Genomic DNA, 12,619 nt, shown 5'->3' on the forward strand with positions numbered 1-12,619 from the left:
CTTCTAGCTGACACAAATCACACTTTTGGCCGTTTCTCGAGATGGGAAGGACAAGCTCAAGCTTTTCAGGATAAACTTCTCTTGACCGAGAAGTAAAAGGGACGGTGTAATTTCAAAGTTTTTTTGTTTTTCGGAAAAGATGGAAGATCAATTAGTATTAGAGTAAACAATCGGGGGAAAGTGATCGCTGCAACATCGGATGAGTCAGTGGTTTCCCCTCCCCCCCCCCCCCTAGTGTGATTTCTGTCTGGATCAATAGAACGGAGAATGGCTGCAAAAAGACAAATATGTAATATAGGAATTTGATTTCAAAAAGTGACTCATGTATCTCTCGTGATCAAAATTGAACTTTTTCCAGTGATAACCTTTTTAATTTCTGATCGTTAAACCGGAGCGAACTTATCACTGTTTATGTTTACTGCAAATGTGATATCATCAAAAGCAGATTAATATTAGTTTGTGGTTGTGACATTTTTTGATGTCTAAAGTGATTTTTGACAGTCAAGGATATGTGTAGGAAGAATATTTATGATTGACCAGTCATAAAACCAATAGCAATATAATAATATGCATAAGATAGCTGTTGATATTATCATTTAAGAGTTTTGTGTACAAAATTATATATAACTCTTTATTTACATTTTTCTAAAAGATGCCAAGTTAATGGTGCATTTCTAACCCATATGAATGAAGTGACTTCTTCACAAAAGACAGTAAAATTCCTAAATTTGGAATAAAGAACATTGCAATGTTAAATGTAGTTGGATATATTGGAATTCCTCCGAGAACTCGAAGTCGAGCAGTGTGCCTCAATGATCTATCAATCATGACATGATAAGTGTTGATTACATCCGAATCATTTGATTTTTCGAATTCTCGACTTTTCATCAAAATTCGAGAAGTGTGTTGTAATTGGAATTGCACATTACAAACGGGTTTCAAGCTGAAGTAGGTCATGAAAAGTGTCGCAAATACATTGATATTGAGAATAACGGCTTGTATGAACGGTAGATTGTCGTGAAACCTGTAAAACGAAACAGTGAAATGAATAGCAATCCGAAGAATCAGGAACTCACGAGAAGAAGACGTAGACCGCCATTATACACGAGTTGAAAAGTGAAATCGGTGTAGTACATGTATACCCACCGACACTTTTATTAGCATTTCGAACCCAATCGATTAACTCGCATTGTCGATTACTAAACCTTGAAATCAAATCCGAATTTGCCAAATTCTTCTTCTTTTGAGCTTCCGCCAACTCTGAATTGAAATATTCAATTTCCCGAGTAATCGAACAATTGACTATAAAAAAGCAGTTGAGAAAAACTGAAACATGGAAGCAAACCAGTAGCGTTATAAAAAGAATTTCATAGAATAGAATAGGATATATCGTATGGCTGCGAAAATATCACGATTTGAACAAAAATTGAATGATCTGAAAACTTACCCACTCAAAATCACTTTCTCTTGAACTGCACAGGCTACTGCATGAGCCATAACAATAACTGTCCATATTGTGGTCCATCCCAGGATTTTAAAATGAGCCGTAGAATAATTATCTAGCTTCTCATTATCTTTGATTCTGAGTTGTCTAACTTCTTCTAGTTTCTCCAGGTGACTAGATATGAAATCTCGCCTCGTCCAGCTGAATATACAATAAGCGCACTCTACAGATTGAACTCCCATAAATGCAATCATCCCACTTTCAGCCCATTCTAAACTCATCGAGTTCACAGAAAGTTTCAGCTGGAAAAATGTGTAACATCGGAATACAATCACCGCAATAAGGATCAATGCGAATAACTGGGAAATCCACGCTCGAAGTTTGTATCGAGGATCAACTTTGGAAAGAGCCACAACAGAGCAATCAAGTCCTGTGAATCTAAAATAGTGTGGATAGAAGCAATTGATTTTAAAGAAATCAAAACTTACGGAACAAGAAATCCGAGTGGTCCTAAAAACTTTCCAAAAGTGATTGGCTCTTTAATTTCAGGAACTTGGATACAAAACGTGCCCGGCGGAATTTTCACAACTTCGGATTTCGACTCAAACATAGGTCAAGAATATATGAAAAATGGGAAGAACAATGAATGAAGTATGTTATCCCTCCAACGCCATCATTCCAGTTGATATCCGCCCAGAAGCCAACAAGAGCACAAATCATATTTGAGATTAAAATCGTGAGAAAAACATTGGCATAGAAAGTGTGACCAAAATTTTCTAAATCGGATATGTATGTAATTTGGTAGACCTTGTGAGAATATGCTTCGAGAGTAAAATAATATTTATAGAGTGTCGTTGTTGGTATTTTTGAGGAAACTACCGTATTTGCTCTAATAGAAGCCCATCCTATGAGTGCAGCTTGAGCTTAATTATCTCAGTTCCTTCAAAAGATATCAAAATTTTGTCAACTGACAAAATGTTTCTCGTAAAACTAGCAGAATGTTATCTGTTGACAAGTTTTTGATATATTCTGAAGGAACCGAGATAATTGAGCTCAAAGTGCACGCATAGGGTGAGCATCTGAAAGAGAAAATTCGGTATTACTGGTTTAGAAGTTTTCAGGTGACTGTGTTGAATCCCAATTTATGTGATAGACAAATTTACAGTATTGATTCGCATTTATTCATGAAAACTTCTGTCATATTTGTTTTTTCCCTTCGCAATTTCATAATGCCAAGTCACAGAATATGTGCTCATTCAGAGAAGTTGAGCATCAAGGTTCTCATACGTTCGTTTCCTGAGCTCTCAAAGTGACTAATGTATGACGCAGCTGTCCATTCAGAGTTTTTGTACTTGTACTTCAAGTCAAAGAACAACAAATAAAATTAATTTAAAGGAATATGTACAAAGCTAGAGATTCATACACATACAAAGAGTTTTATTTGCAGCATTAAGATGTTCCTGTAGAGCACAAGTTGGGAAATCAGAGTGTATTTTCGTTCCCAGTTCTTCATTCTCATCTTTTTATTCCCGATTTCTCATTTTCAATTTTTTTTTCATTTCCAATGTTTCGCTTGTTATTTTTTTACTCTCATTTTATATTCTTAATTTTTCACTTCATTTTTATTTTCAATTTTTTGTTCCCAAATTTTTCTTTGTTATTTTTCATTTCCATTTTTTTCTTATTCATTTTCGTGCCCAATTTTTCATTTCAAATTTTTCCTTCTCTATTTTTTCCTGAGTTTTTTGTTCCTTATTTTTTCATTTTCATTTTTCATTTCTAATTTTCAACGTCAATATTTTAATTCCAAAATTTGTCTGCCATTTTCACGTTTATTCATCGTTTCAAATTTTTCACGCCCAGTTTTCATTCCCAATTTTCTCCTCAAATTTTTCAATTTCCATTCGTTATTTCTCCTTTTTTTTCCTATTTTCACGCACATTTTTTTCAATTCAAATTCTTTATTCCTTATTTTCATTGGTATTTTTCATTCTCATTTTTTATATATATTTTTTATTATCAACTTTTCACTTCAATTTTTTTCCCAATTTTTTCGTTCGATTATTTTATTCCTAATTTTTCATTTAAAACTTTTTTCTGGATTCTGATTTTTCGGTTTCAGTTTTCCGGTTCCGGATTTCCGGATCCGTTTTTTCCGGATTCGTTTCTTCGAATCTGGTTTTCCATAGTAGTCCTTCTTCTAACAGAAGTTCCGTTCGTGAAGTTCACGCAATGCAGTTCGTCTAATTGGTTATTGCAGAAATTTTCTTACTTTTTTTTCAAATGTTCTGTTTTTGGTAATTTCCTGAGAAGGAGATAATCATTTTTATTTGTAGAAGTGAATATATACAAAGTTTGAGATCAAAACTTCACACAACGCCACCATTGGCCACAATAACTTTTTTGATCATGACAAGAATAAATCCGATATTCGGAATAAAAAACATAGCAGCTGCTAAAACTGGTTTGATAACTGGGAAGGCGCCAACCACATGAATATGAGTGTCAATTTTTTGAATTCGATCAACCATAATTCGATAGGTTTGGTACACTTTTTGGTCCTTGGAACTTCCCAATTCATCGTTATTCACTAGAATTTTATTGGTAGCATTCAGATGCTCCTGTAGAGCACAAGTTGGAATAAGAAGGATCAGATTGTAGGCAAGTATGGCGGCAAGAGTGAACATCAAAATTGCAAAGTAGATAAATGAAATGTTTTCAATGAACCTGAAAATATTATAGATCTTGTAATCCCTTGAAGATTCAAAACTTACGAAGTCAGATAAATTCCATTAATAATACCATAAAACAAAAACAGGGGCACTAGTCCTCCAAAAAATGAAAGGGAATGATTGACAACCGTTATAAGATTCAAAATTTCGAACTGTCGAATGTCAAACTTCTCCAAAACTCCTGGATTTTTTAATATCTTTTCTTTCTTGGCTTTGTCTAATTCCTCATTGAAATAAACAACTTCTCTATTGACTGCAGAGAATACCAAAAAATAATAAGCAAGAGAAATGGAAGAAATGAACCAGATATAGAAATTGGATCCAACCATTAAAGAAGTAAAAATTATGTTCGATTCAGCTCTGAAATTCAGCGGTTACTAAAATTCTAAACCTTTAGAACTCACCCTCCATAGAAAATAGTTCCTTGGAAAAAATTGAAAAGTGACCAAGAAATGGTTGCCACCAACCAAGGAATAGAAAGTACCAAAGCCAAGGCATGAACTTTTTTATAATTATCCAAGTCAGGATTGGTTTCCAATCGTAATGTTCTGATCAATGATAATTTTTCAGAAAAATTTTCAATAAATCTGTGTCTGGTCCATTGGAATATAGAGATGCCACAAAATTGAATGAAAATAGCTGGGAAACTGAAAAAGTTAGACTCGGCCCAAGCGAATGAGAGGACCTGAAATAAAACAAAAATTAATTTCTGAGGATACTGTAACTGACATTTCCAGTAGACTGTATCATCATAAATCCTACTCGTATTGACAAAGCAATTATTATCAGTACCGCGATAAGACGAGGGACGCATTTCGGGGTTCTGGCGGAACAATCCAGTAGAGTCAATTTCACTAAAATGTGGAATGGACCGAGTAGCTCTGAAACAGCTTCATCTGAAAATCGGAGATTTTCAAACATTTCCCTGTTATAACAGTACCATCCGGTATAATCAATGGTGTCATTGCTGGAGTAGAAGTGTACCTAAAAATAAATTAATTCCTTTTCTTTGTTTAATTTTGGACTAAAGATTCATTCAATCTGATTTCTGTTATAGTAGCCTCAAATCACAAAACAGTTTCAAATCAAGGAAACGCAGATAGTTAGAGAGGTAAAAATTTTTGTAGACGAATCGGAATTAATTTCTCAAGATATGTTTTATAAGTAGAATATTTCTAGACATTAGAAATCTTCAGCAATCACTTGAACAATTATTGTTTAAGAATTCATCAAAACGATGGTCGGAAAAATTCTTCAAAACGCAATAAAACCGAAAAATACCAAACTCACTTGATAACTTTGTTGAATGGATTCAAGAGCATCTGCTCCGACAATCGTCTTTTAATTTCTGGAAACTCAGGGAACTCGGTAAGAGACGAACGAAGCATATTCTTCTTCATTTTGAAGACAGTTCTGATGTTTAAATTTCTAGTTGTGATAAGACGGAAAAATCGAAAAGTGCTGACTGAAAATTTTGCGAAAGTTGTTATCGGAGAAACGAATGTTGTAATCTACTGATGCATTAAAACTCCAAGATTGCGGGAAAATCGGTCCTATTTTCGAGATTTGGCCAGACCACAATGGGGTCTATGTCTACTAAAAGTCTTCAGGAAATATGGAGCATTTTTGAACAAGTTATATTTTTATAAATGTTTTTAGAACACTGAAAATTATAGTCTGTTCAGCAAAAGACACAAAACAACAGAACTGCAGAATCGGTTGATGATAAAAATGTGTTGAATAGCAAATAAGTGTTGAAGAAATTTGAAAAAGGAACAATTGTTTGGCGGGAAAATATGAAAGTAAAGAATTTTATTTTCAAAAAAATGTACTTTCCAGGGAGCATACAAGTGAGAAAAATCGAGATCAAATATCTTAAACGTGACCACCATTTGCAATGAGAACTTTTTTTACCATGATTAACAGGAAACCGAGATTCGGTACAATGAATGAAGCAGCAGCTAAGAAATTTCTTGTGATTGGGAATGCACCGATTACAGCCATTCTTGTGTCCACTTTCTGCATCCGATCAACCATAATACGGTAGGTTTGATAGACGATCGGATCTTTGGAACACTCGAACTCATCATTGTTGATCAAAATTATGTTAGTGGCTGTAAGATGCTCCTGAAGAGCACAGGTTGGGAAGAGAATGAATGCGTTGTAGATAATAACGGCGGCCAGATTGAACATCAGCATTACAAAGTAGAAGAGCGGCACAGAGTCCATGAATCTGAAAATCCATTTTCATTGATTCTCAATTTAAAATTGAAACGTTCAATTAATGTTTAACTACGATTTTCAATCTACAAACTTTGTATTCCCAGAGCCATGTGCGCCGATTAAACTTTTGTTTGATAAAATGATTTCTGAGAATCAAAACCTTTGACAACAGGTCATAAATTGTGTGCTCGCTGGGAGAAGTTTCTTTTTCACAAAGCTAATTGTAAGCTCATTCAAGAAAACAAGCAGAGAACGTGTGTCTTGCACTTACGAAGTCAAGTAGACGCCGTTCGCCAACGCATAGAACAGGAATAATGGAGCAAAAGTGTTGAAACTGGAAAGAGATCCGTTTGCTAGAAGAATCGTCTCCAGTATTTGGTTTTGACGAAAATCAAATTTCTCCAAGACGCCAATGTTTTTCAGAATCCTCTCTTCCTTTGCTCGTTTCAGTTCTTGATTGAAATAGTCGACTTCACGAGTCACGGCAAGAATTACCAATAGATAAACGGCAAGGCATATGGTAGAGATGTACCAGATGTAGAAGTTAGAAACCGCAAGAATCACACGGAAGAAAATATTGGTCTCCTCACTGAAACCATTTAAGTTGATGTTGGTCGCTGTCAGAACAGTTCACTTACCCTCCGTAATAAATCTTGTTGTGTGTGAAGTTATAGACAATCCAAGACATCATGGCTAGCAGCCAAGGGATTGAAAAAATGAGAGCGAGAACTTGCATCAAACGGTAAGAATCTAATTTTGAATTTGACTCCAAACGAAGCATCCGAACTCTGACTAGTTTTTGACTGAATTTTGGAATGAATCCATTTTTAGTCCAACCAAAAATACAAAGAGCAGAAACACAAGCAAAGATAGCAGGAAATCCAAAAAAGTTAGATTCGGCCCAAGCAAAGGATAGAGACTAAAAAAATCCAATTTATCTGGCTTGTAATAAACTGTCACCTACATTTCCTTTGGTTTCCATTAACTGACCAACCCTGGCAAAAAGTAGAACAATTATGACCATGGACAGAAGAATAGTGAAAACTTTGAGGCATTTTGATTTTGCCGAGCAGTCAAGCAACGTGAATTTTATCAAGAATCTGAACGGACCTAGCAGTTCAGAAGCTATGTCATCTGAAAATTTGTGAATAATCGAAATCATTCATACAGAATCTAATTACCATCGAAGGAAGATACTGGGAGAGCAGACATTTCAAAAGTTTTTTTTTCAGTAAGCCTTTGAAATTCGAAAAAACTATTCAGAAAGAACCTTTATATCTCCCTTCCCTCTGTTTTCATAAGCCATGCCCCAGCCAGCACAAATCATACTCAGCGGAGGAGAGCGACCAAACAAACGAGACGCAGACACAGATGCGGATCGAAATGTTGCAGGAAACACCAAATGAGTCATTCGAAATATTAAAAGAGAAGATGAAATAGTTTACAGTATCCGAAGAGACACTTTTGAGATTAGTACACAATATATTTCCGATTTATCTGCGCAACGTTGGCAATTCTTATGTTCAATTGGCTACAGTAATATTCAATCTAACAAAAATTTTTATCAAGAATTACGAGACGCAGACACATAGGCGCACCGAAACGTTGCACGGAAGACCAGGAAGAACAAGAACGAAGTGACGGCAGGTTCATTTTCTATGACTTTTCAGAATGTAGAGTAAGTGAGTCACTTGAAATATTGAAAGAGAAGATGAACTGTTTCCGAAGAAAACCTTTCGAGATAATTGTTTTATAATTACACAACATAATTACTGTAACTGAACATTTTGGAATTACTGTACCTGAACTTTTTTTGACATCAAGTGATGTATTCAGTTTTTATCGCAAAATGCCAAACGCAACATAAAAAAGTCCTATCAAATGAGCCTATGGGAAATATTCTATGTTTCTGTAGTCCACTTGCAACTTTCACAAGGGAACCTCAACATCTCGTTAACCCAGATTTTGATGAAAATTTGAGATTAGGTAAAGGATAAGCTATTAAAAATTTTTTTGAGAACTCGAAAAATATCAGAACTCGCTGGGACCTTCTAGAAGTTGAGAAAATCGTCCAGAAATTGCTGTTTTGCACTGAAAGGGCGATCTTTGGTACTGAGACTAATATCACTCGACTGAAACTGGCGAGCGGATTCTGAATTTTTCAGAGGTATCTCATTGTCAATCTATCATGAATATTTCATTAATCTGGGTTTTCGAGGTGTTGAGTTTCCCTTGCTAAAAGATCTTCATTCAGACCAAAAAACATTCAAAGACCTTTTATACGATTGATCTATTCATTTCTAAAGAAACTTCTTAACTTACAGAAAACGGCTTCGAAACCGATTCTTGAACTTTTCGAACTTTTCAATAGAAACATTTTTCGATTCGTCATTTTTCTCCCGGCACATTTTCTGTGTTCGAAAACTGAATCATTTTTGACCAACGTAACATCTGAATTCCAAATTAGTTCTTGAGGTGATCTCTATCTTCTATCTCTTGACCCCCGTCACTGATAAGTCAACGTCTGATAACAACGAGTAATAGTTATCACACTCCGCCCAACACAAGATTCAGTGTCTTTCATTCTTTTACCATGCGTCTCTCAATTCTGTATTTTGTGTTCTTCTTCAAAACTGAGCCACTTTTGACCATTAAACATCTGAATTCTAAATTACTCTTTGATTCGGTTCTTGGATTTTCTATGTCTTGACCCCCAGTCGCTGATAAGTCAACGTCTGATATCAAAGTGTATTAGTTCATTAGTTATCACACTCCGTCCAGCAAAAGATTCAGTGTCTTCCATTCTTTTGGCATGCGTCTCTTATTTCTGTATTCTGTGTTTTTCTTCTATTATTCAGAAGCTTTCAATTTCTTGGTTATTTCTCCAATCTATAGTTATAGTCATGTGAAGTTTATGAGCAATATAGCTGATAAACTGGCTGACCATGGACATGAAGTTGTAGTTTTTCAACAGCAAATACTGGAATCTTTGAGAGATAAAAAAGTTATAAAGAATCCCTCTGTTAAGGTAAGATTTGAAAATTATTTTAGCAAAAGTAGTTCTACAGATTATTAACTATGAAGCTGGTGATGCGGGTAAAGAGTTTTATAAAACTAGACCAAAAAGCACTGTGAGTAAGTATTGGACAACTAATCAAGCTACTACACCTTGGGCTGCTGATCAGTTCGCGGAGACTATGAGCAAAGATTTGGAGCACATGTGTCTGCGTAAGTCTTTATTATGTATGGTCCCACCAAACAAAACCGAATTCAGAATTTCAGAAATTTTCAAAGACAAAAACCTGCATAACCAATTAAAGAAGGAGAAATTCGATGTAGTAATAGCTGAGCCATTTGATCCTTGCGGACTCTGTAAGTATATTGGAATCGATAAATGTGTTAAACTTAAAATTTCAGATCTGGCGGATTATTTGCAAATTCCATCAACGATCGTGGCTATGGCTTCATCTAGAATCGAACCAATTCAATGGGCTGTCGGACAACCAAGTGGTCTAAATTTCATTCCAGGACCAGGAAGCGCATATGGAAAGAGCTCTGGAATATGGGATCGTGTGAATAATATCTGGATGTTTATCATGAGAACTAGAATGTTCAGAACTGTGTATTGGAATCTGTTGGATACACTCCGAGAACAAACTGGAGTAGTGATTAGAGACATCGATGTAAGTCTCGATTTTTCCAAATTTTATAAATCTAAAGTTCAGGAAATTGTGGCTGATAGTGCTTATTTATTTTTCAATTCCAATCCATACCTGGACTTCCCTTTCCCTTCATTGACCAAATGTGTTCCAATCGGTGGATTCTCTATGGACATTTCTTCTTGGAAATCGGAAAAGTTGCCAGATGATTTGCATAAGCTGTTGGACGAACGATATAAAACAGTGTACATTTCTTTTGGATCTATGATAAGATCAAGTGATATGCCCGATTCGTATAAGTAAGATAATTAAATTTTTGTATTTTTCGGTAACAATTTTTCAGAAGCGGAATAATTGAAATGATGAAGTCGATGCCTAATGTCAATTTCATTTGGAAATATGAAGATGGAAACGACCAAGAATTCAAGAAAAAGCTTCCGGAAAATGTTCATCCGAAGAAATGGCTCCCGCAACCTGCTTTGTAAGGTTAGTTCCAGTTTAAAATTTTTCTCTGATTCTAGAGTTTCAGCGGACCACCGCCTTTCCTTGTTTATCACTCATGGTGGCCTCGGAAGTGTAATGGAAGTCGCCTATGCTGGAATTCCAGCTATCGTCGTACCTTTGTTTTTCGATCAACCAATGAATGGAGAAATGCTTAAACGGCATGGAGGAGCAGAAGTTTATTCGAAATTCGATCTGGGGAACTCTCAGAAATTAGCAGATGTTGTCCAAGAAATGTTGAAACCGGAATACGCTATAAATGCATTACGGCTTTCGAATCTTCTCCAAAAACAACCAATAGATCCAGTGAACCGTCTCATTAAGCATGCGGAGTTTGCTGCGGAATTCAAGAAATTTCAAGAATTAGATCCTTATTCTAGACAACTTAATTTTGCTCAATACTTCTTTATCGATATTTTTGTGATCATTTTTATTATGTTTGCTACAGTACTTATGTTCTTTAAGTTTATCATTAACCGATTATTTTATAAGTCGGTCCCCAAACCAAAAAATGAATAGTGTCGAACTTAATAAATTTGAACTGTTGTGCTTTCGAACCAATATCCCACTCAAAAAAAAAGTTTGCTTTTGTGTGGGTTTTGTGTGTGAAGAATTGGATTTGGATAGAGTTCACTTGGTTCAACACCGGAAAAGAAAATGATGTCAGAACAAAGAAAAACCAGTTAAAAACTATTCGAAGTATGTGTTCACTGTGAAAAAGTTAAGTAGGCAAACAAATCAATGTTTTACACAAAAACATGGTAAATTTGTTTGTTTTCTATTTTTTTTTCAGAATTTTCATAATTTTTTCAGATATTGTGTAGAGAATCTGAAGTGGAACACTTTTAAATGTAATTGTTTCTGAAGATAATATCAAAAACATTATGTCAACACTTTTTGATATCATGCATAAGAGCGAAGAGAAGGGCTAGAAAAAATATGTAGAAGAGCCACTGTAATAGAAGCATTCTATCCAAAAATTGTTTTGAATTAAACAATTCCGTGCGTTTTCAGAAAAATATTCCGCGAGTTCACAGAGATTTGTTGAAATCCCCTTTAATTGAAGGCCATTTGTAATAGGGTCCTGAAGCTACCATGGAACAATATCATGGCCGGCCCTTTCAACACTTCGTTTCGGCGATACGAGGTCAAACAGTAGTCCGCTATGCAGGCTTTTTTTACACGGCGAATTTTTTATGACGGTGAATTTTCTAAAGTAAATGCGCTCTAACGCGAATACTGTAGTTAAGCGCGCTGAGTATCGACGCACATGCTGAAAAATGAATTACTGAGTCACTACACAGCGAATTTAGCCTAAAGAAAAAAAGGGGGTACGACGAATTCGAACGTTTTCAAAATCGAACAGACCTAAAATCGAACTGATTCAATTCAGAACAGTCCTTATTTCGCACACGTACCAGAACAGAACGCGGACAGAATCGAACTGTTACAAGTTGTGTTTTTAATTGAAAAACGATTTAAAATTTTGGAAATTTCAAATTTCGAAAAAGGTTGCAGTTTGAATTTTAGGCATCTTAAGTTAAAAAAAAGATGATAGGCCGGAAAAAAGAAAATAGTAAGCGAATTTTATCATATTCCTTGTAGAACGATGAAGGGGACTCGTGGCGCCTTCATTATGTATCCTGTACGAGTCGTCGCCTGTCGTAGGGACTCCATAAAAGCCAGGAATCGATATTGGCTTGATTTTTTTGGCAGAATTCATTATAGATCCATGATAAGGCCGCAGAAGGCAACAACAAGGAGACAGACTTCCACGTGGGATATTAGTCTCTGAACATCAAAATTTTGGCTTAAGTGACGGGGGTACGACTAATTCGAACGAGATTAGAATGTGTTGATCAGATGCGTGTATCTGCCATTTTTGAGCTTTTCGAACTTCCCGCGCTTTAAACTGAATGCGCCTTTAAGCTTACTGTAGTTAAGAGTGGCGGACCCGTTCGCCCAGCTTGTGATTTTTTGTAATCCTAAAACGAATTTTCGGCTTTTTTCACCTCAATTTTCCGATTTTAAATTTATAGAAATTTTGCCGATTTCGCTTG

At 35.5% G+C, this 12,619-nt stretch overlaps 4 protein-coding genes across 4 annotated transcripts; 1 reads left to right on the plus strand and 3 right to left on the minus strand.

The window, feature by feature from the left end:
• Positions 1–660: 660 nt before the first annotated feature.
• Positions 661–2,054, minus strand: Cbr-srr-5 (the record flags this gene model as incomplete). The annotated part of the gene is made up of 4 exons (XM_045237323.1): positions 661–1,024; positions 1,077–1,397; positions 1,448–1,882; positions 1,933–2,054. 4 exons carry the CDS (start codon positions 2,052–2,054, stop codon positions 661–663), a joined length of 1,242 nt encoding a protein of 413 aa, XP_045093796.1.
• Positions 2,055–3,813: 1,759 nt separating this feature from the next.
• CBG08642 lies at positions 3,814–5,576 on the minus strand (the record flags this gene model as incomplete). Its single annotated transcript, XM_045237324.1, has 6 exons — positions 3,814–4,171; positions 4,219–4,536; positions 4,581–4,861; positions 4,969–5,057; positions 5,117–5,160; positions 5,467–5,576. 6 exons carry the CDS (start codon positions 5,574–5,576, stop codon positions 3,814–3,816), a joined length of 1,200 nt encoding a protein of 399 aa, XP_045093797.1.
• A 475-nt stretch (positions 5,577–6,051) lies between these two features.
• Positions 6,052–7,611, minus strand: Cbr-srr-10 (the record flags this gene model as incomplete). The annotated part of the gene is made up of 5 exons (XM_002636299.2): positions 6,052–6,409; positions 6,671–6,988; positions 7,038–7,318; positions 7,364–7,533; positions 7,581–7,611. 5 exons carry the CDS (start codon positions 7,609–7,611, stop codon positions 6,052–6,054), a joined length of 1,158 nt encoding a protein of 385 aa, XP_002636345.2.
• Positions 7,612–9,211: 1,600 nt separating this feature from the next.
• On the plus strand, positions 9,212–11,430 carry Cbr-ugt-7 (the record flags this gene model as incomplete). The annotated part of the gene is made up of 7 exons (XM_045237325.1): positions 9,212–9,427; positions 9,468–9,627; positions 9,682–9,771; positions 9,817–10,357; positions 10,402–10,539; positions 10,580–11,023; positions 11,427–11,430. 7 exons carry the CDS (start codon positions 9,212–9,214, stop codon positions 11,428–11,430), a joined length of 1,593 nt encoding a protein of 530 aa, XP_045093798.1.
• Between the last annotated feature and the right edge of the window lie 1,189 nt (positions 11,431–12,619).

The sequence above is a fragment of the Caenorhabditis briggsae genome (assembly GCF_000004555.2).
Source record: "Caenorhabditis briggsae complete genome, chrV, whole genome shotgun sequence".
Taxonomy (NCBI): domain Eukaryota; kingdom Metazoa; phylum Nematoda; class Chromadorea; order Rhabditida; family Rhabditidae; genus Caenorhabditis; species Caenorhabditis briggsae.